The 23,430-nt window shown below is 36.2% G+C and overlaps 3 protein-coding genes and 1 non-coding gene across 5 annotated transcripts; 3 read left to right on the top strand and 1 right to left on the bottom strand.

Moving 5' to 3' along the window:
• The first annotated feature begins 2,456 nt into the window (after positions 1-2,456).
• On the top strand, positions 2,457-4,538 carry LOC18592176 (uncharacterized). The gene has a single exon (XM_088809252.1). It carries the CDS (start codon positions 3,038-3,040, stop codon positions 4,367-4,369), a length of 1,332 nt encoding a protein of 443 aa, XP_088665378.1. The 5' UTR covers positions 2,457-3,037; the 3' UTR covers positions 4,370-4,538.
• A 6,269-nt stretch (positions 4,539-10,807) lies between these two features.
• UNE2 (Major facilitator superfamily protein) lies at positions 10,808-15,515 on the top strand. Its single transcript, XM_007018738.3, has 3 exons — positions 10,808-11,658; positions 12,835-13,586; positions 14,123-15,515. The coding sequence occupies exons 1-3, from the start codon at positions 11,371-11,373 to the stop codon at positions 14,631-14,633; spliced, it is 1,551 nt and encodes a 516-aa protein (XP_007018800.2). The 5' UTR covers positions 10,808-11,370; the 3' UTR covers positions 14,634-15,515.
• A 207-nt stretch (positions 15,516-15,722) lies between these two features.
• Positions 15,723-19,822, bottom strand: LOC18592174 (S-adenosyl-L-methionine-dependent methyltransferases superfamily protein). 2 transcript variants are annotated; one of them, XM_018126096.2, is made up of 8 exons: positions 19,364-19,822; positions 19,137-19,243; positions 18,907-19,047; positions 17,970-18,051; positions 17,386-17,579; positions 17,144-17,255; positions 16,328-16,435; positions 15,723-16,086 (listed from the first exon to the last, which is right to left on the bottom strand). In XM_018126096.2, exons 1-8 carry the CDS (start codon positions 19,556-19,558, stop codon positions 15,946-15,948), a joined length of 1,080 nt encoding a protein of 359 aa, XP_017981585.1. In that variant the 5' UTR covers positions 19,559-19,822; the 3' UTR covers positions 15,723-15,945. The 2 variants fall into 2 exon arrangements, with proteins under 2 accessions (XP_017981585.1, XP_017981586.1); XM_018126097.2 differs by having other exon boundaries at positions 19,391-19,820.
• Positions 19,823-22,127: 2,305 nt separating this feature from the next.
• TRNAK-CUU (transfer RNA lysine (anticodon CUU)) lies at positions 22,128-22,200 on the top strand. Its single transcript has one exon. It is a non-coding gene; the product is annotated as a tRNA-Lys (tRNA).
• The last annotated feature ends 1,230 nt before the right edge of the window (positions 22,201-23,430 follow it).

Genomic DNA, 23,430 nt, shown 5'->3' with positions numbered 1-23,430 from the left:
GTTTGAAAGGAAGTGGCAACATATTATGGATGCCATGTGCGTAGAAAGGATCAATAATGTTGAAGAATTGAGGCGAAGCCAGAGTTAGTTTGAAGAGCAGAGGTCAAAAAAGCCGGACGACTAGCTATCTTCTGGTACGTAAATGGAGGCGATGCTTGGCATTATTAAGCGACTACAGGACTACGGGCACCAGAGGTGATTAAGCTTATGGTAATTAGATTGCTACTGGTTAATTTAATGTCAATGGATTTTGCTGTCCAGAAAACGGGAGATTCCATTTTGGCTGAATCAGCAATGTCTGCCTGCCAGCTCAAGAGAACTCGTACCTACGTGTTGGTGGCAATATTCTTGTGGCTTAGGTGAGCCAAAAATTTTCAAACACGGGGAGCAACATTTGCGTGTAAGATAGATATTTTGTGAAATGTGTGGGGGGCAGTTGGATGCCAGCCTAAGATCAAAAATCTCACATCCTAATAGAAACCCAATTCTTGTTTTTTCTTTTTTGGCAATTAAACCTAATTAATGACAGTTGATGCTCAAATGCACTTTAGAATTTAGCAATTATTTTTTTAAAATAAATGATTCGATGAAGTTTTTAAATTTCATAAACAGGTTTAAAAGATTGACCAAGTGTCTTATTAAATTATATTTAATTATATCAATTAATAAAAAAAAATAGGATATGAAATAAACACATATTAATTCTTTAATCTCACCGATATATATATATATAGATCACTAATCTTTATTTAGTTTTATTTATTTATATTTTATATTCAATAAAACTTTCTTTCAAAGAAAATCATTAGATTATACATCATAAAGATCCATTAAAGTCTAGATCATACTTAAATTAAACATAACATCAAAAGCTATTAGCCTGTTACCCAATTTTATCAAATAAAAAAATCCCTTTTAAGAATTGTTAAACATGTTCAAAATTTCTCTCTCTTAAGGAGGCGCCATGCTATTGAATGCAAAGGACCAAGACATTGATTGCTCTCCATTCATTATACGTCCTTGCTAGACAGATTATATGCTACAATATCGATCTTTCAACATGTTATAAAAGGGCAAACAAAATAATTGAAGAGGTTAAAAGGAAAAGGAAAGAAAAAAGGCAAGATAGGTGGGAGAATTGAGAATATATTTTGGCAGACGATAAACAAACACTAGCTACTAGTAAAACCCTTGTCTCCCAGCAAGGTCCAACAGTCACATGTGTTTGTACAAGGCTGTGAAGAAAGATGGATGTGAAAGAAAGGCAGCAAATCATATTGGTACAAAACGATGGAGACCCAAAAAATTTTAATATTCCCGTGCAGGCATAAAAGACGTAAGAGACTTCGATTTGGATCCTTTAGGGTTTAATAGGAGATTTGGTTGGGTAGGGCAAGCCAATTCCCATTCCACAGAGATAAATAAGATAAATATGTAGTACGATATGGTGACAAGGACCTTATTGTATTTTTAAAAAAAAATTTAGTTAGATATACATATCATTAATTTGTTTAAAAAATACCAAGAGCTGTGTAGCAAACTTTGAATGTTATATATACTAGAAGAAGATTAAATAATAATGAAGGGGAGGAGGAGTGGGATATATCTTACCAATCCAAAGTTATATGCTTGCCTTGGAAATAAATAGAGGTGAGGAGGGAAATGAAAAGAACATTGATATTTTCTCAAAACCAATCTCAGACGGTGTAAATGGTAAAAGATTCTCTGATGTAGCTCAATTATAGCTTAGATTTTGTTTCTGAATTCTGACTTGGTCAAAGGCTGAGGTATGGTATAAATATTATACAATTATAATACTACACTTATGGAAATTGTTGCACCTTGTACATCCCTGCGTTGAGTTACATAACGACCGTATGTTCCGTACACCAAATTCACGAAAACTGAACATTTTTCTTATTATATTTTGCCCTACGCAATCACCATACAAGAAGAGGAAGAAAAGGAATGTCTATTAATTAAATATTTTAATTTAATTAATTGTTCATACGAAAAGATACTCTACTGATTCTCACGGACTAAAATCTCAAATCTAGAACGTTAAGAGATTTTTTTGATATACACATAAATCATCGAAGAAAAGGAGAAAAAGGTTTTAAATAACTAAGTAATTAATGTGAACATAAGTGAGAATTTTGAATAGTGATCCTTGCACTGGGGGGCAATGGTTTTGTTCTCTTCATATTGCCACTGTATATTATCCGCCCTTTTATCTATTTATTTTTCTCCTTTTTCCAAAGTCTGTGCATCCAGTATAATTCTTTTAATTATTATATCTTTTGCTATAAACTTTAAAATTAATCTCACATCCTTTTCTTTGCTTTCACATTCATAAACATATTAAGCCAACCTCTCTCTTTCTCATTCACTTTGAGTTTGACCCGTTGCCAGCCACCGGCAACTCTTTCTCTACTCCAATGGCGACCCCACCCCGCACTCTCTAGAGAGGATCTTCTTAGTGGAAACATATGTTGAGTTTGAGCCCCCCAGTTTCTCTCTCTCTTTTTAGAGCAAAAAGCTTAAATAACCTTTCCTCTCCTTTCATTTTTTCTCTTTTCCTGCTCCCGAAACCCTAATTCAGATCGTATGGGGTGATCACAGAGGGAGGAAGGAGAAGAAGAGAAAAACTTTCCTTTTTGATTGTCGTGTTTGAAAAACTAGTATAATATTCTCTCTTCTTTTTAGAGAAAAGTTTTCTTCTCCGGGTGAAAGACAAGAGGAAAGAGACTGCAGCCTCCAACGAAGATCGTTATCATCAGGGGTAGCTTTAAGGATATGGCAACTTTCTCAAAGCTGTTTTAGAAGGATGTATTTTCTTTTCATTCATTTCTTCGGTCCTTCTGCAGTGTCTTTATAATTGCTTTGTTTCTATCCTTGCAACTGTGCAACTATCACCATCCCCGGCGCCTTTGCAGGTTTTTTCAACTCTTTATATATATACATATATATATATATATATATATATATATATATATATATATCTTGTTGCACGTTTAAACAATCAAAGCTTTTGGCCATGGATTCTGGTAACAGTAGTAGTATGCAATCTTCGAGTGGTGGTGATGAAGAGTATGATTCACGGCCTGAGTCACTCCCAGCTTTTTTGAACGCTTCAGGCCACTTTAGTCCCTTATCAAATCCACACCCGTCACTTGTCTCGCACCACCAAGACCATCCACCCACTTTCTTTGATCCGTCATCAAACTATCTCAACCCTTTCTCTCAATCCCAGCCAAACAATTCACTGCTAAATCTTGACGGCGGGGTTAGGCCCCGGGGCCTAAGATCTGAGCCCAACTGCACTGACCTCGGTAACCTACCAGGCTCATCATCATCAAGCCAGTCTATGTTAGGTGCGCAAGGACTCAACCAAGGTTCATTCCCAAGCTCATCATCGATGCAATCAAGGCCAGCTCATGACAATGGTGCAAGATCTTTGGCACAATCTGATCAGACAAGTGTTGTCAAGAACCCCAAGAAGCGAACAAGAGCATCAAGGAGAGCACCCACTACAGTTCTCACCACCGACACAACGAATTTTAGAGCAATGGTACAAGAATTCACTGGAATCCCTGCACCACCATTTTCGGGTTCATCATATTCTCGTAGGCTCGATCTTTTTGGCTCTGGCTCAGGTATGCGGTCTAGTCATTTGGAACCTTTAGGTTCTCTCTACCCTCTACGTCCGTCAGCTAAAAGGGTTCAGCCTACTCCATTTGTATCCTCGTCTTCTCCTTCATTGTTAAATAATCCTTTAGTTGATGCTGCTAATATTACCAATACTACAAGCAATAGCACCATTCCCACTTCCATCGCTGCCACAACCAATGCTTTCAATCCAACTTCTAGTAACTATCAACTCCCTTCGGATTTAAGCCTACTAAAGCAGCCTCAGAATATGTTAAACTTGCAGAACCAAAGCCCCGTCCTATCTTTCCAGTCCTTCTTACAGCCTCCTACTCTTCACCCTTCTCTTAACTTGCCTGGTTTTGGTGTGAAGTCCCAGGGAAGCTCAGCCATGCCTTCCCTTGATGAATTGGGCATGAGTCATGGTCATGTTAATGCAAACCTCGGTGGGTTACAAAGTCATGTAACACCAGACGGGCCACGTGCAAGGAGTGATAGCAACTGGAGAGATGGGATTGGTTTGAACGATGGGAATCAAGATCATTTGAGGCCTTTAGATGGGAATTATGGTAATGATCATCACAATTCACAAAGGGTTAATAACAGCTGCAAGTTGAACTTCTCAGCTTCCTCATCAGATTTTCACCATGACAAGGGGTTAGACAACGTTTCTTCTAGAGCTGAAGGTACAGTTGATTCATGGATTTGTCCTGCAGAGTAGAATTACTTACTAGAAACTTAATTAAAGTGCAGAAGATATCCATGAAGAAGAAACTTGAATTTAAATGTGAAGAGGGTTTGGCAGCAGTAATCATATTCTCCCTCTCTCTCTCTTTTTTTTTTTTTCTTTTTGTTCATTTTAGAAATAAATAAGAAATTTAATTAGCATACGTTCCATCAAAATACTTATTAGAGTCAGTCAGATATGCGCAGATATATGTTGTCCTTCTTCTTTATTGGGATTAAACACTTACATGGTACACAATTTAATTTAGAGAACTCACGAAGTATTTATTTTTCTTTTATACCACTTAACTAACGGTTTGGGTTTTAGAATAATTCTCTCTGTACTTATAATATTTCTGTTTTCAATAATTTTGGTTTGGGGAACTTCAGCATCTATGATAAGAAACATGGAAACCGCAACAAGGAACCTTTTCTTCCTCGTACCTTGTCTAGTGCGGAGAACATAAATAGGTCGGTGCTGTTAATAAAAGGCCTGTTGTATTCCTTAAACCCTCCCCGCAACCCGCCATGGTCCTTTTCTATCGATTTGCAAGTGGTCCTAAACCTGGTTTCTATTGGGAACTGCTTATCATAGGGCCGTGCCTGGCCCTTCACACAGGCTTTAATTTTAACTTATTCAACTTACAACTAAATTAGAAATTAAAAAGAAAATTAATAAGGTTATATTTTCTTCATATCTAATAAATCGAATATTATTGATATGATTAATAATTCTTTTCCCATTCCCATATCATGGGTCTCTTCCATGATGCATCCTTTTGTTGAGTCACCTTTTTAACTATAGAGAGATGGTGCGGAGCAATCGGTGGCAAGATTAAAGGAATCCTTACCTGCCGCAATCATAAACTACAAGTTAAAAATGGCTCCTATTATTTCAATAATTGTTATTATTCTCCTTTCTTGTCCTTCATTTGATTTTAGGTTTGATTTATATTCTACATTATTCTCTTAAATTATTAGTTCAAAGGGGTGCCGTTAACATGAAGATATAATAAGGATCGAAGTTGTTCAACTGCGTATAATCTAGGGCAATTTTATGAGGTTCCAAAGACCTGATTGATGATTTTCAATTTAAATTTAATCTCTTTCTCCAATCTAGAAAGTGTAGAAACCAAAACTCCATTATTTTTCCTTTGAATTGTAGTATTAGAATCTCAAATGATAGCGAAGGACGAATATAGGTAATACATATATGGACAAACATTATTATTAAAAGAAAAAAGGAGAGAAAATTCTATAAAGTTATTCCATTTTGATTAAAAACATTAACCCATTTAGCAAATGAGAGCCAAAGGTATACCCGAAAACAAAATTAAGCTATTCTTCATGAATTGTGGCCGGAAGCATTAAAACAGCTGCCATTATTATAAAATCCGGAAATAATATACTGTGGAAAAATATATCAATGGACATATTATATAGTAATAAGCTTGTGAGCTATACACGCCATTTGTTCATTAGATACAAGAAAGATTCTTTGCGTGGATGGTTTGTATATAGATTTTGGGAAATTTAGGTACTACACTTTTGATTTATCAAAACTTAATTGCAAAGAGGTCTAGATGTGTTTAGGGAATAATTAGAGATGGATTACAATCACTAATTGATGAACTAATAAAGCAATGAGATGCTATCTGCCTAAAAGTCAATGATCATTAATTCTTTTTGATATGTTGATTGGTTGTCCTAGATTTTGCTTCACATGGTAGATCTTTTAGCCTACTCATTGGCATATACAGAGATGTACATGAATGGCATATGAATGAGAGAAGGAGAGAGAGGGGGAGTTGGGGTTAAAAATCTTTGTGAATCATTTTGAAAGCTTGAGGGAATGATTAAACATGAGAATTAGGGAGATGGGTAGGAAAAGGAGGATGCAAATAATAACCCTATCAGGAAAAACTTGATAATGATGAAATATTTGGAAAACAAGTAACAGGGGGATGATTAGGCTATGGCAATTTGGAGGAAGAGGACATGTTTGAGGGAGATGTGGGTAATGACATGTGATCTTTCTCTTTTGGAATCATGGTGGCCCATGCCAGAGAATAATCTGGTTTTTAGCAATGATGATTGTTTCTGATCTCTATCCATCCACCCCTCGCTCACTCTCTTTCACTTGTCCTCTGAGTCATGACTCATGTGAGAGAGACCGCACCGCGCTCCTTGGTTTTAAATCAACTGACACCAGCCTTCTTCTTTTCTTTTTCTTTTATTTTTTTTGGCAAGTCATGGGACTCTTCTTCTCCCTCTCTCCCTTTCTGTCTCTCCCCATTCAATTTCGAACCAGCTTCAAAAGACAGAAAGCTTTTCATTTGATCGCCGTCCTTTCTTTGAGGAAACATACATATATTCACATATACTATATGTACAGCATATTATAATCTTGTCTCGAAGCAAGATTAGTTAAATTATTAACACATGCTAAAAGAGGAATTAAGCAAGAACCTTGCCTTCTTATATAATAATCTCAGAGTACGAATATAATTTTATATATGCAAAAGCTCCTTTCAAGTTTCAGCTCAGGCTGTTGAAGCATCTTTTCCCACTTAAAATACAATCATCTTTCTTTACTTTGATTGTGTTCTAGTCGTGTAAGTTAGAGTACGTAAGCAGTGATGAAAGTAGATTGCAATCTGACGCAATTTGGTCATCTTTGAAGACTGGAGACAAATACAACCACTCGTGGGTTAGTCTGCCCGATGCTGCAATATTAGACCGTTTGGGTTTTTTCTTTTCCGTCCAACGAGAGGAACAACAACTTCCCTCATTTTCCATTCCTTTGACACTTGTTTTGGAATTTTAGACTGAAGAATTTTTTTCATGGGATGATTCAAGCATGTGACTTTGGAGTTGGTAGGACTATGCAGTTAAGGCCATAATGAAGGGAGAGAGTCCGGAGACTGGACCTTGAACAGAAACCAAAACATCTAATAACCCGAAGGAGCGAGCAGTGACCACACTAGAAGAAAAATCTGTTGGCTGATTGGGGGAAGTGTCTGGCGTCCTAGCCGGGTCTCAATCATAGCGCAGTTAGGTAGCCCACTAGAAAATAAAAGTCCTTGCTTGGAAACAACACCAAACACCCTGTTTACTTTGCAAATTATAAATACATATCTTTATTTTGTCTAAGGTAGGTCATGTTGAACCACCTAGTCCTTTGTTAGACTCTCCCAGCCCCCGGGCTTCGGCTCTAGAAGGATTGGAATTGTCCGCAACCTGAAAAAAGAACCTTGTACTCGTCTGGGTCTGGGATTTCAAAGATTCATACCTGATAAATTATTCCTGAAAAGTGCTGATAGTCTCTATGCGGTGCAGAATTCTAATTAGAGGTTTCTCTGAGATAGACCATCTTTCTCCTTATTCAAATACATGCCAAGGCTATGGACAACTTAGTGGTCAATGGTTATGATGATCTGCAGTTTCAAACCTGTTAAGCTCACTCAGGAATTACATATGGAACATGACGATCTCAAATTTCTGCACAACATAAGGTAACAAAGGGAAACGATAAAGAGTTCTCTGAAATTATAGTGGTCCAAACTCCAAGTTAATAATATGAATAAATCACTTAAAATCTTTTATTTTAAAATTTTGTATTATTTTACACACATTATTATTGATTTTTATCTTTCCTATTTGAATTTCAAACAATAGGGCACAACTCAAGTGGCAATTACAAACTTAGGATATCAACTGATTACGGCTAGCTGTGGTACAAAAGATGCAAAATCGTTGAAAGAATACCACAGCTTGGTTGGAGAAAATGCCATTTCCACAACTCTAGAGTGCTAGAGGCCGTAGCCATGTGCTAAAAAGTAGTACAAGGCAGAAAATCTTACATGCGAAGGGTATTAAGGACACTTTTTTACTGTACCAGCCTAAAGCAGAGTAATAGCCATTAGGGGATACACATTAATTTTGTTTTAATGATTGATAAGGTTAGATGTAATACTTTCTTATTCTTACATGTAACTCTTTTTTAATATCTATCTCTAGTTAAATTTCGTAATAATGATTAAATTTTAAATACATGATTCCTGTTAAATACGACATTTTTTATTTTAATATGAAAACTGAATATTCTTTTTACTCTTAAATTTTTATAAAACAAAAAATCATTTGCATTTTAAATTTAAACATTCATACACCATAATGCATATACAGCGGCTACTAGCATTCCATTTATATTACCCTTCATCAATTAATCTAATAAGAACATGAAGGCATTATTAAGTTACACCAAGATATTGAAATTTGGAATGGGAAAACAGAATGCAAATTACAGAAACCTACAAAAATTAGATAGTTTTCTTTACTCCCTAAGATCAAAAATTTTGCCACAAAAAATGGGGTTCTAGCAGACATGGAGACATTATCTTTGTCTGCCTCAGCAGGTCTTACGTGATTTTCATGAACCCCACATGTTCCCCACTAAAAGCTTTCCCCCTCTTCTATTTGAGCATCAGAAAGGCAAATGTCTTAACAGCAGCCACTGAGATTTGTCATGTTATTTGTTATTATGCCACATTTATCAACGAGCTAGTAGAAAAAAAATGTAAAGGCGTGGCCCTTTCACAGGCTCAGTAAAATCAATGGAGGATGGCATTTGTACGAATATTCTACTTTGGAAATTGATGTTAGAATCCCATTTAAATGATTATATACTGCCAGTGTTTGTGGATTTTCTTCTTTTTCTTTTCTTTTCTCTTCTTTTCTTTCTCCCCTCTCTCTCCTTGGCTGGCAAAACAAAATGCCTTCCTGGAACTCACCAAAGGAAGTCTGCGCCTGGAATATTTTCCACTGTATCACAACAGGATAGAATTTTAAGCAGAGATGAAAATGGATTTCATAGTGAGCGTTACTCATTGTTGTATGAAGGTTTCAATGGTGAAGAACATTAAGTCTATGAATTCTGAACTTGTGAAGAAGCATAGCAGAAATTGAAGCCTAAAGAAAAAACCACAAGAAACGGAGGCGTTAGGCGTTTCGGCGGGGAGCGTGACGCAGAGACGTCAGGGGGAGATCATGCTGGCATAAGGGAAAAGACACGCGTCAAAGTACGGGGGAGAAGGGGAGAAGAAAGGAGAGACATACACGTGTATGGTAGGATGGGAGAGCCCCACGTGGGGGATAAGGAAAGAATTGACGATGTAAAATAAAAAATAAAAAATAAATTAGCTGGCTTCCGTCTTTCTATTCTTTCATTCTTTCTGATGGAACGGATTGGTTGGTGGGGTCCATTCACCAAGTTGGGCCGGTGCTGCTCTCTGCTGCCTGCCTGCCTACTGCTGCACCTCGCAGCTGCTGCTGTTTGTACAATTTGCAATCATAATTCGTTCATCTGCGCTTCGTTCCACCCACTCCTTCCCCTTCAAGTCCCCAACAGATCATGTACGTTCATCATTCATGCATTTCATTGATGTTGACATTAGACATGTCCATGGACCGGGCCAACGGGCCCATTGGTTTGATCTTTTTAAAGTTAGGCTCGTATCCGACTCTATTCATTTATTATTTTATATGTTCATATTTTAAACTTATATATTATTTATTTGAACCTAAAAATTCAAGCAAAATTCATTTCGAGCCGTGACGACCTTACGGGTTTGGACCGATAATTTGACCCATGAACACTTGTTCTTGGGATAATTTTATTTGCTTTAATCTCCTTGTAGCAAAGTGTTTGAAGGGTTAATGCTACACATGCTTGTTTACGAAAATGATAACATTTGGTATTTCGTAAAGGAGATAAAGAAGATTATTTTGGGTAGTACATTGTGTACTATCACCATCATGCTACGTATACTTCACTTAGTGGTAACTAGTTACACTTGACAAGCTTTTGGACTTGAGGCAAAGGACACCTTACTTTCACCCCCAATCTCCCTTTGTTAAAAAAAAAAAGTGTTATCAACATCATGTTCGACACGAGCCATGAAAGGAGGATAGGCCACTTGACTTGTAGAGAATTTGTTGGCTAGCTTATGGTAAAATGGAAAGCACAAATTTTTTTCTTAAAAAAGAAGGTAACGTGGTATTACAAAAGTTATTGACAAATGAATCATCTTAACTAATGGGCTAAAAGTTCTTGGAAGCGAAGCAGGCTTTTCAGACCCAAAATGGGCACAATAGTAGTTTCAACTATAGTGGCTTCTACCCATCTACTCTTAGCCAGCATGGAAGTACAATCGACTATGGGCTTTAAGCCTGGGACAGTTATTTGGGAAATTGGCTTTGTATTCGAAATTCATTTCCCGACATTTTCTTTTGGGGGGAAAAGTAACGGCCCTACTCCTTACATTAAAGTTAGGTAAAGGTGTCTGAAGAAATTGCTTTATTAGAGCATTATGGCGACAGGCAAACTTACCCCACTGTTTTCCGCCCATTGCCATTTGCCAATGCGTAACACTCCGCAACCCGGAGATGCCATTTGTGTTTCACTCTGTGGCCTAAAAGAAGCACCCACCTCAGCCCAGATCCTCCCCAATTCCCTTTCACTGGAACATGTTTCTATCACTTCATCCTGTTCTAATTACAGAAAGAAAAGCAGTAAATGAAATCTTAGTCATCCCATAGCCCCAACAATCTTGATCCTTGAATGGTTAGATCCCAATTCTCAAATTTCCCAGATTATCTATAGCGGACCGCTTCCAGATCGGACAAAGTCCACGATTTCGTCTATGTGTTACACGTATCCCACACAGCCTCCATTTGTCCAATCCCATCCCCTCAGAGGAGGCCACCTGTCCGTCACCATATATCCAGTTTCAACTACCAAAAATATACTACTAAACCTCTTAAAACTAAGCATCTGAATATTCTAAACTGAAGTTTTGAGGTCTGACAGCCACGAAACAAGTCTACGTTACTTTCCAATCTTCGAAGAAAACAGAAAAAACAAACCAGGGACAAGAAGAAGAACTCAGCTGTCTGTCAGCGCAGCGGGAGGGAGGAGAAGCAGAAGCCAGAAAGATGAAGGCAGAGACTTTGACTCTGGTCCTGGTAAACTTGGCTGGGATCATGGAGAGAGCAGATGAGTCATTGTTACCAGGCGTTTACAAGGAAGTTGGTGCGGCCCTTCACACGGACCCAACCGGACTCGGGTCTCTGACCTTGTTCAGGTCTATTGTTCAATCCTCTTGTTATCCAATAGCTGCATACCTGGCTGTGCGTCACAACCGAGCTCATGTGATAGCTCTAGGTGCGTTTTTATGGGCTGCTGCTACCTTTCTTGTAGCCTTCTCCTCCACTTTCTTTCAGGTAAGAGTAGCTCTCCCTACTTGCCTTTTTTTTTTTTTTGGTCGTGTTAATCTAGTAGTTCTGTTTTTATTAAAGTAAAGGCAATGCGAGGAATGAGGGAGTTTGCGTTTTGCGCTTTTTATATGTTGTTCCTGGTGAAGTCAACCAAGTTGTTGAAATGGGTGTTGTTTAATAGAGGCTTTCAGTGTTGTGATTGGAGTTGATTACGTGATTAGGTTTTGGTTGTTGTGGATTGGAATGGTAGAGACTATAGGAAATATAAACTGAGCAAATATTTTATTTTTTCCCTGATAGAGGTAATTTATTGGACCTGCTTGTATTATTGCTTATGATATGATTTGCTAACTCCATTAAAGAAAAATACTGAGGGAATTGCGTTATGGAGTTGATCTGTTAAAATTTGATAAATATAACTTGAATTAAGAAACATTTTTGAGGATGCACATTTTAGGCTTGAGGTGAGCAATCTCTTGTCCAAAACAGAACTCTTGAAGACCACAAATAGAAATCTCCAAAAATTTTTTTTTGTTAAATGTTTGTAGATGAAAAACTCTTCAAAGTTTTGCTTAGTTGTTCGGTCAGGCACAATTGGTTTAGAGGCGCTTATTTTCTTTGCTCCACCGCTACATAAGAGTGATACCAGATAAACTTTAAATCATTATTTCCTTTTGAAATAACGAATAGTAATGAAATCATTAATATTAGTAGGAGACAGTAGAAGATGGGGAATGTCCAAAATTTTTTTGGGCAAAAGCTATTGTGTTGATTTGTAGTCGTCAAAGGATTTGTGTTGTATTTTACTTTTGAGCAACAAGAAGTATGCATATGTTGAATGAATCTATTGTTAAGAAGATACAATGGCTTTGAAGAAAAATGAGAGTGAGTTAAATGAACTAATTTAGAGTTTGAACATTTTGTTCTTTAACAAAGGAAAAGAAAGGGCTTCTGGGATGGTTTCATCACTGGTGCCAACGAAGGGGAAAACAAAAGATTCACAATTTTAAGCAGGCACTAAATCATGTGATAGTTTTTAAAACTGTAAAATTCTGCATTTGAAGGGAAAATTTTCAGTATGCTACCATATGCATTGCTTAGTGTGCTACAACTGCTAGCCACAACAGTCAGCAAATCAACTGATCAATTTAAATTTTTAGTCATTTGGAATCTGTTGTACAGGTGGCCATATCTAGAGCTTTAAATGGAATTGGCCTTGCTATAGTTGGACCTGCAATCCAGTCCCTTGTTGCTGACTCTACAGATGACAATAACCGTGGTATGGCTTTTGGTTGGTTACAACTCACAAGTAATCTTGGATCAGTTATTGGTGGATTTCTTGCAGTACTAATAGCTCCGATAACATTGATTGGTATCCCTGGTTGGAGAATTGCCTTCCATCTAGTTGGACTAATCAGCATTATGGTTGGTATTTTGGTCTACCTCTTTGCCAATGATCCACACTGTTCAGATAGTGGTAGAAAATCTAGCCACCAAATTTCAAATAGATCCTTATGGTCTGAGGTGAAGAGCCTAGTTCAGGAAGCCAAAACAGTTATAAAGATTCCATCATTCCAAATTATTGTGGCTCAGGGTGTTACTGGTTCGTTCCCCTGGTCTGCATTGTCATTTGCACCTATGTGGTTGGAGTTAATTGGATTCTCCCACAAGAAAACTGCATTCTTAATAGCCCTGTTTGTCATTGCTACTTCTGTGGGCGGCCTATTTGGGGGTAGAATGGGAGATTTCCTTTCCACACGTCTTCCAAATTCCGGAAGGATCATTCTAGCTCAGATAAGCTCAGCATCAGCCATCCCTCTAGCAGCAATACTCTTACTTGTTCTACCTGATGATCCGTCCACAGGTGTGATGCATGGTTTGGTCTTAATTATTGTAGGGTTCTGCATTTCCTGGAATGCACCAGCTACGAACAAGTAAGATTCTAAAATTCACTCTTCACAACCACCCCCCCCCCCCCCCCCCCTCTTTTTCCCCCCTGCCTTCTCTGTTTTGTTTAATATTATTTCATTAGATGAAATCACATTTTACATATTCAAAATGTTGGATTTACCAACCCAGTTGAGTCATAAGTTGTACCATATTTAGCATTTCGATACTCCTAGATTTGAACAAGAAGTTCGTGAGACATGCTGGAGTCTCACTGAAGTATCAGGAAAAGAGAACCAAATCAGTTGTGTAAAATATGTGGGACTGAGTCATTTATATGAATCCTCTATCAATCTCAATTTTAGAGGTGGACCACAATTAATGTATTTCAAAATGTCCCATCAAATATTAAATCATGGAATGCAAGAGTCTAGAATATAACATTGAAAGCTCACAAATAAAAAACAAGAAGAGCCAAAAAATGAAAAAAAAAAAAACTTGTGCATGAATAGTTGAGGCTTCAAAGGATTTTTCTTATTTACATATTTATTACATGTAATAAAAATGTTTTCTATGCATGCAGTCCCATATTTGCGGAAATAGTTCCAGAGAAATCTCGAACAAGTGTCTATGCTTTGGACCGATCTTTTGAATCCATCTTGTCATCATTTGCTCCCCCTGTGGTTGGGATTCTGGCTCAGCATGTTTATGGTTACAAACCTATTCCGAAAGGATCAAGCGAATCTGAAGAGATAGCAACAGATAGAGAGAATGCTGCATCATCAGCAATAGGAATTCCAATGGCTCTCTGTTGTTTCATCTATTCTTTCCTGTACTGCACATACCCAAGGGACAGAGAGCAAGCTCAGATGGAAGCACTAATAGAATCAGAGATGCGAGAGCTATTGTCAGATAATATGCCTGAAGGTGGTGAGTCTCCTCAAGCTCAGTCATCTGAATTAGAAGAACCATCTGTTAAGGATAGAAGCATTATTGAAGTGGAATATGAAGGTGAGGATGACTTTGATCCTGATGAAAATGATGAGAAGACTTCCCTTTACCGACAATTGACATTCTCTAATTTAGGTGTATAGTTCAGAATGGTTACAGTGATAAGAAGACATTGGTTTCACGCAGTTAACATTCTGAACAAGTTGAAGCTAACTTTAGTATTGCTGCGAGGCTGCTTTACATCAAGATAGCCGTGATGTGAGAGGATTTGTCCAATTTTTCGATGACCATGGTGTAGATGGGAGCATGTCCAAATGAGAAGTCCTGCGCTTGTGACTGACCTGCTCTGGTCTTCCTCAGCCGGACATACTCTTAAAATGGAAATGTAACTGACACTTACAAATTCAAAGGTCTAATCATTGAAGCTAGGATATGTTATACTCGAGTCTTGTGATCAGTATATATGCCAATACAAAAATTGAACAATTGTTGGAAATTAGAGTGGATGATACATAGCAGAGGTTGTGCCAGCAGTTCCTTGTCTGGCTGATCACAAGATTACTGAGATTTGTTTTCTGATGTCAATCTTGAATCGTGAGAAAAACATTAGCTTTAACCTGGCTATTATAAATGCGTAGCAATGGCATTATATCGCAACACCCGATGGAAAAACATTATAGGCACCCAGGATGCAGTTATGAGAAAAGGGCTACAATTGCTTTTCAAAAAAAGAAAAGGGCTACAATTGTTCTTAAAAAGGCTTTTTATCTGGGATGTTGATACCAATGGGCAGAATGTTATCATCATTTGGTTGTGAAAGTCAGAACAATTTTCATAAGGATTTAATCCTTTCCTATTCTCACTGTTAGCATCGGACTTGAGCCTCCCGGAAAATGGAGATCAACTCGGCAAGCAATTGCAGGGGGGTGCATGACCATGGCAACTCAGGGATCCATCAGAGGGTCAAAAAGGGAGATACCATCCTATTTTTCTTTCAGTAGCGAAAGGAAATTAAAAAGAAGAAATATAGAGGTGAAAGTAATACTGTCCAACTAAATCCTGCAACTGTTAACATCCAGTTGGCAGTAGCCAGTAACAATTTCTGTTTGATGTAACAAACATCTTTCGATGAAAACGATGGCCTGGTCTGGTTGTTGATCAGCCTTTCTACTTACAACCTAAACGTAGGACATAGAAGGGTTTGAACAATCAAATTTGGTTACTTCCGGAGGTGCATCAACCAAAGTTATGCTATTAACATATCCTTTCCATTTTTATTGCAAATTGTGAAAGATACAAGCCCCACACAAACAAAAAATCATCTATGTGAACAAAAGAACTGAAACATAAGAAACATAAACTTCGACAAGAGACACTCTATAGGCTATACAAATTGGCTTTATAAAAATTCTTGAGACAACAGGACAATGAGCAACTGCAATTTGTAGTGGATGCTTAGCTGGGTTTTCTAGCTGAGATCATCACAAAGAGTCCGTTCCTTACACATGTAAAACCAACTAGCCCACAAGTTCGGCAAAGATCTTTGAGTTCACGTTCAGAAAGGAAGATATGACTGCCTGCTATCCCCATTATATTCTATACAGAAGAACCATCAGCCATCAAAAAGAATAATCAACACCTTTTGTGATGCAAGAAAGGTTGAGATAAAGCTTCTTGAATTAATTCGATAACATTGGGCTAAACATGACAAAATCAATTGTCATCATTCAAAAAACAAAATTAAAGGCCAAACTCAGGCATTCTAACAGTGCATAATGAACTTGAGTTCAAACTTGTGAAGTGGTCATGCATATTATCAAGCTGAAACAATATATACCTGGCGGAAAGTCCTCAAAAATGGCACAAATCCAAAAGGCCCATCAAGTATGTAGGTAGTAGCAACAAAAACACCTCCAGGTCGAAGAACTCGACTTATTTCAGCCACCTAGGTAAACCATTTCAATATCATTTAACATAGGCTATTAAAGGTTAAAGCTCAAGCAATTACAAAAACCACAATCTTATGCCATACAGTAGCATTAGGTGCAGAAGGGAGATAAAACTAGCAACTCAGATTTATTTGCAGCTCCATACATTTTGGAAGCCATTTCCAATAAAAAACCCCAGTTTTTAACACACATTTTATTATAGCATCTTAGCATTCGGCTCAATGCTAAGTGCATGTATCCCCTGCCCAAAAAGTTGGATTTGAATCCCTCCTTTTCCCAAATCAAAAACTCACATTTTACTGTTCTCCAGAAAGTATTTTTGACGGAGACAATTTGACTCTCAATTTTAACTTACCTATAGTCTTACTGGGAATCAATATTTAGTCCAGAGAATATTACTAACTTTTATTGGATAATTTCTTCCCTGGGAAACTGAAAATGTTTATTTGTAAAAAATTTAATGACAATATTTCCAGTTTCTTGGTGAACTATATATGCGAGAGTCCAAGGCATGAAGTTTAGCATCCTTGCAGCCACAGTTTATGGAAAAATAAACCTTAAGAATTCCCCTTTGAGTGTCAGCCTATGATGTAAGCCCCTTGAATGCCAGTAATTAGTGACAATAAGAAACTGGAATGATGATTTTCAAAAAAATAAGAAACTGGAATGATTAGTTAGTCACCACATTAATAAAAAATGCTTACAGCTGTTGATGGTGAAGGCCAACAGTGCAAAGCTGCACCAGCATGCACAGCATCGACTGAACTTGACTTGAAAGGAAGTCTCGAGATATCAGCTCTGACCAAGGTCACTTTCCTTTAAAAAAATAAAATGAAAGAAAATCAGAGATAGCATCTCAAATTATAATCAGAAGTCATAAATATTTAAAATTAAATACTTTCACATATCTAATGACATGATATTATACTAAAGATAAACTTTATACTCTTTGGGGAAGTTTTCCTCCTTCTCGATAAATTCATAGCATTGTCGCAGCATGTTTTCTGAGTAGTCCAGTGCAAAAACCAGTGAAAATAATCCACTCTTGGCAAAAAGTCTGGAAAACAATCCACTACCACAACTAGCATCAATAATGTTTCCACCTAGCACTGGCTTTAGGTAATTCTTAGCCATATCAAACTGCATAGTAAATCAGTAATTACTTAGTGACTCCATCACTGGAGAATAGTATGAAACAACAATGGAATGAATTGGGAAAACTATTCCAGTGATAGTATGCCAGTTCAGTCATGCAAATTGTAGGATGATTAGAAATTGATGTTTTACATTCATAGCATTTCAAATCTTGTTATTTTTAAAGAGTGTTCCTTTGATATAAATTACAGATGAACAGATTTAACTCCCAAGGGACATGCACATCTGGTTAAGATAACACTGCAAGCTGCAACCTTTGAGGATCTTAGGGTGATGCCTTGCATAAAATGAGTTATGAATTATTATCAATATTCAGAAAATAACCACTTCATAGATCCTTCCTGATGAACAAGATTATAGAAATTGCCAGCTTACCTCTTTCTCTGGACCTGGAAAGCCACCAAATATAAAATTTTGACGCCAACCCCTTTCATAGAGAAATGATACCACTGGAGTCCTGGTTAAGGAAACAACCAACAAGCAATAGACAAGTAAGATAAATACAAAACAATTCTAGGACATAGCATCAAGCACATAAATTACTTGAGGGCATTAGCAGTGAGAGCAACGTTGTAAATAATCCAGGGTGTACTAGTTAAACAACAGATGTAGAACAACAAAAGATGTGATTGGCAGAACTACAGCCTGCTTATTTGCAAGAATATTTGCAATTGCTAGAATTAGAGAAAGAAAATAGAAAAAAAAATGGAGAAAAAAGAGAGAAATCATGTGCCACAACAAAAGTTACAGCATAAACAGTACAGTTATACTGGATAAACCAACTGATTAAATTAATCTGAAACTAGTAAAACTCTTATTTTCACTCTTCTATGACCTGCAGATTGTTGGGTGCAGAATTAATAGACCTTGAAGCTGGACCGGAAACAGGAAGAAAAGGAGCAGGTACTGTTTAGAAATTCTTGCGTCTACCTATTTTTAACAAAATGAGTAAAAGGTGGCTGCTTCAAGGGAGCCAAAGAACCTTCAAGTACAAGTAATTAAGTTAAAAAGGGATACTCTTATTGCTGGAATGCATTAACAATTTATAACAATGACTCTAACTGACTTTTCTTGATTTCTAGCAACGAATAATGAAATTATCTCAAAAAAAAAATATCTGCAACTACTCCACTTATTTCTGAACTACTCAAGACTAGTCAAACTACCGTCTGGATACGTTTCTTTTACTCTTTGAAAATAACTCCAACAGGCAAAGGTAGCACGGGACACAGATATCCCCATTTTAATTTAACTCTCAATGTAAATTTTACAACGCTATCCAAAACCATGAAATCACATAACAGGGACAGACCTGAACACTTCGGTTGCTAGCGGCATGGATTCATCATATTGCTTGGAACCACTTGAGGCAACGAGGTCAAGATGCGTTTCATTACCACGGTACGTCTTTTTGCAAGTGTTACATTGCAAATTAGACCCAGCCGTTGACCCTCTGTGCCATTCCAAATTCAAATCAATTCAAACACAAGTTGGAATTCAAGAACATCATTTGAAAAGAAGACGACGACAACAACAACTCACACGTATGAAGTGGATTCACCGATCCTGATTAATGGGTCATAACAAATGGGACAAGCTAAACCGTTGCTGCCGCCGCCAGTGTCCTCTTTCTCCTCCACAACGGGCTCCTGACAAATATCAACAATTTACCAAAAACAAAAGAACAGTAAGAATAAAAAATAACTACAGCATCGAATCGTATCGTTTAAAAGGAAAAAAAAAAAACACAAAGTCAAACATTAACCCACTTTAGCTGGGTGTCGTTGTTTGCATACCGTAGGCTTGGTTTCTACAAAGGCCGTAGAAAAAGCGCGAACTTTGGCGGTTAAACTTCTTTTGAAGACGGGAGTAGTGAAGGGCCTGAATAAGAAACGCGCCGAGTTTCCATTGAGTTGACTCGGGAAAATAGCGGGTCTGAAATTACCGGTAATAACTGTCGTCATAGTTTTTTGCTTTTGATACTTTCACTCTTTGTTTCTTTCGTGAGAAGAAAGTGGGGAGCAAGAAGAGGCCGAGAAGAGTATGTCTATGTAACAATTATTACCAAAATAAAAATGAAGATTGTTAGTGTTCTTGCGATTAGTAGTTTTTCCTTGTCTTTTTTTCGGGGATGAATGTAGGAACCAAGAAGAGGAGAGAGATGCCGAATGGTGGCAGATTTTTGTCGACTGTTGGGTGTCTGGGCTCGGCCATGGATCTTCTCCACGTGAAATGGGCTTCCTTTTGTGTTTTTTTATCATTTAACTTAAAACAAAAGGGCTAAAAGGCATCGACGGTAATCATTTCTGGTTTTGCAGTTCAAAAACATTTTAAGAAAATAAAAAGGATCCTTTCATTTTTCCTATTTTATCCATTGTAAACATAACGACAAACAAATACTTCTCTTATGGCCCCTTTTTACTCAATTATTTTTCATTTTCTTTATAAACAATTCACATGTTTCTTTCGCTTTTGTAAATAAAAGATTACAAAATGACCTAATATTTTAAAAAAAAATTGAATTATTGAAGAAATTTTAAATAACTTTTTATTTTTTATTATTTTTAATCAAATTTATATATTATTATTATTTTAAATCAAATACATAAATCTTTACTTACTATTAATTAATTGTTATTAGTTAAAACGTAACTTATCATTTATATAGGTACATGACAATTGCGTGTCATTGATATGAAAAATAAAAATATTATATGATTATGTTATTATGTTATATATGCATATTAAGTCATTATTTATTATGTCACATCAATATCATATAATATAAAATAACAAAAATGATAGTTTGGTTAACTTCTATTAGTCAATCAATAATTATAAAGAATTTATTTGATAAAAATTAATAATTTGATTGAATGTAATAAAAAATAAAATATTATTTAATTTTTTTATATAAATAATTCAAAAGTTTTTTTAAAATTATGTTGGTATGAAAATTGACTACCATTTTTCTTCTACATAGCAAGATATTGAAATCAAAGGCATGACTCTTGCCTAACCCTATTAAGTGCCGTCGGATCTCCATATGATCACTATGGCATGGAGAATATCTTAGCATTTAAAACTTATGCTTTTTAATCTTTGGACAAACGTCATGTTTGCATTGATGTTTAGTTTTCGTTTTCAATATTAAATAAAAATTTATATATTAACTAATAAATTAAATACTCGAATGTAAGTTAATTACTTAATTTATAACTTCAGTAATATTCTATAGGCATATATGAGCGTAGTTAACATATGGATAACAGATAATTAGCTTACAAGGCTCACAGTATCAAAGTATATGCAAATTATTCAAGCCTGTTTTTTTTTAAGTTAAAAAAAAAGGGAAAAGAATGTCTTTGCCAAATTAGATAAAAAGGTAAGGACTAAGGTGTAAGGACAATTATTCGTCTCTCTCTAATCAGCTGTATTATCCATAATCAAGCTCAAAGAGCAGTGAAATGGCCTATATATCATCATCTTAATGAAATAGGAATACCCTCAATAACTAATTAAGGGACTTAACTGAAACAAGGAAAAATTCCAACAAGCAATATTATCAATATTAACTCCTAAGATGAATGTCAATTTATGGCCAGAAGGTGCTTGAAGTTGCAGCAAGGTGTTACTGGGATTGGTGTGAATGCTCTGTTTTTATTCCTTTTGGTATTCTGGAGCGTTCCTCTTCTACTCCCGTTCTTAGGGAAGGTTCTTTGGTAAAGGTTTGACATTGCACAGGTCTCGAATGGGTGGGCTCCCTTCCTGCTGTGTATTTGGTGCAGGGGGAGGATGTCTAGCTTTTGGTTTGATTGTTTCTGTTGAATGCAGCTTGAATTGTTTTGGCATGCTGGCTTTTGTCTTGTCTAGGGAAAACGGAGTCTCCTCCATAAACAGGAGCTTTCCTTTCTTGTTCCCTGGTGATGTTTTTTGGAGGCAGTTGTCTCTCTTTTGGGGAATTCGTTCCCTGCTTCTCTTAATGAATATTCTCTTTTGCTTTTCAAAAAAAAAAAAAAAAAAAGATGAATGTCAATTTAACACTTTATTACATGTGAGTAAGCAGTCATTTGAGTTTTTTCAACATTGAATTAAAAGGTAGACACAATTTGAAATTTAATTCATCATATAACAACCACATGAATTCTACAAAAAAAAATAAAATGGTATAAGAACTACCGTTGGCATGATTGTTCATTTAATTATCATGTAAGTAGTTGAATAGTATTAATGTTATCAAGAACAACAACTCTTTAATTGATTGTTTCTTTATTATTAAGATCACAGTTTCAGCATCAAATTGAATATAATAAGTTTTAAGATTCAAAGGCATGAAGGTAAGATAGGAAATTCAACTCTTAGGACACTAAATTTGATTGGCTACACAGAATTATGATCTGTCTCATATAATCACTTCACTTGAACTAAAAACGAAGTCTAGTCCTCAGCTATCGTAATGACCCAAATTTCTTACGCCTAAGCTTCTCCACTGTAGTTTTCAGGCAAGATGCTGGCCACAAATTTACAGAACAAGCCTGTCTAGCTCAGTCGATAGAGCGCAAGGCTCTTAACCTTGAGGTCGTGGGTTCGAACCCCACGGTGGGCGGTGGTTCGTTTTTCTACTTTGCCATATATATTTTTTTCTTTCTCATGCAGCAGGCCCATTTTCCATCTTATAAATTATGGTTTATGTCCAGGCCCAAATTCCAAAAAGATGTTTTTTAGCACTTCATTAACTAATTCTGTAGAGTACATGGCATTAGGGCCTTAAACAATAGATATTGTCTTAATTTCACCCATTATTAGTAAAGTGAATACGAAAACTTATTGTTTACTCAGGAGGGATAGCAAAAACCAAAAACCAGCTCAATTCACCACTATAATTCATTTGGACCTTCTAAAAACAAAATTCGTGTAACTTCAACACTTGTTATTGTCTGAATACAAAAGAAACAGGAAAACTTACTTCCAAATGGTGGGCATCCTCGAGTTTGTGTAGGACTTTTTTGGTATAACACAACTCTGAGGATTGTCAGGATCATGACTCAAAGGATCTCTTTTGAATTCATTGCTGTTCCTCTTTCAACATCAACCAGATGTAGACATCCTTCGGAAGCTGCCGAAAGAGCAATAAATACATCAGGTAACACCTTATTCATATATGGTCATATTCCCCATGTGTCAACATCAACAGTTCAATAGTGACAAATTCGTGGTTGCTCAGAAATTAAAAAGGAATAAGATAAGCAACCATTTTCTCCCTCTCATAGACCACGGACCAAAACAAAAACTTCATATTCCAATCTCATCTACACCTATACAGTATGACTTTACACATTTATTTATAAAAAATAATTAATTTTACTTAATTTTTAAGTTTAAAATATATTTAAAATTAGTAAAATATTAATATACAAATATTTTTGTATTTTTTAATAATGGATGGATTCGGGATGGGGTGTGACTTAGATTTTACAAGTGTGAATTAAGTTCGGTGGGTCCTAGACACCTCTAGTGCTTTCTGTTCAAATTAGAAGAGGAAAATATTATCTTAATATATAATTGGGTATTGACTTTTGTATTTATAATTAAATACAAGATCAGTATAAAATGGTTAATTAATAAAAAAAATATGAATATCAAAATTATGTTTTTTGTATCTTGAAAATTCAGGTAAAATTATGTAATTAGTTTTTATACTTTATCAAAATGGTAGATTTAGTTCCTATATAATAATTTGTAAAAATTAAGTCTATATATTTTTTAAAATTGACAATATCAGTTTAATGTGTTAAAATTTTTTTATTATTTATATTGATATAAGACTTGATTATGT

Source organism: Theobroma cacao, chromosome 8 (genome assembly GCF_053813885.1).
Source record: "Theobroma cacao isolate CCN51 chromosome 8, ASM5381388v1, whole genome shotgun sequence".
NCBI classification, from domain to species: domain Eukaryota; kingdom Viridiplantae; phylum Streptophyta; class Magnoliopsida; order Malvales; family Malvaceae; genus Theobroma; species Theobroma cacao.
This window is presented reverse-complemented; position numbering and strand designations above follow the sequence as displayed.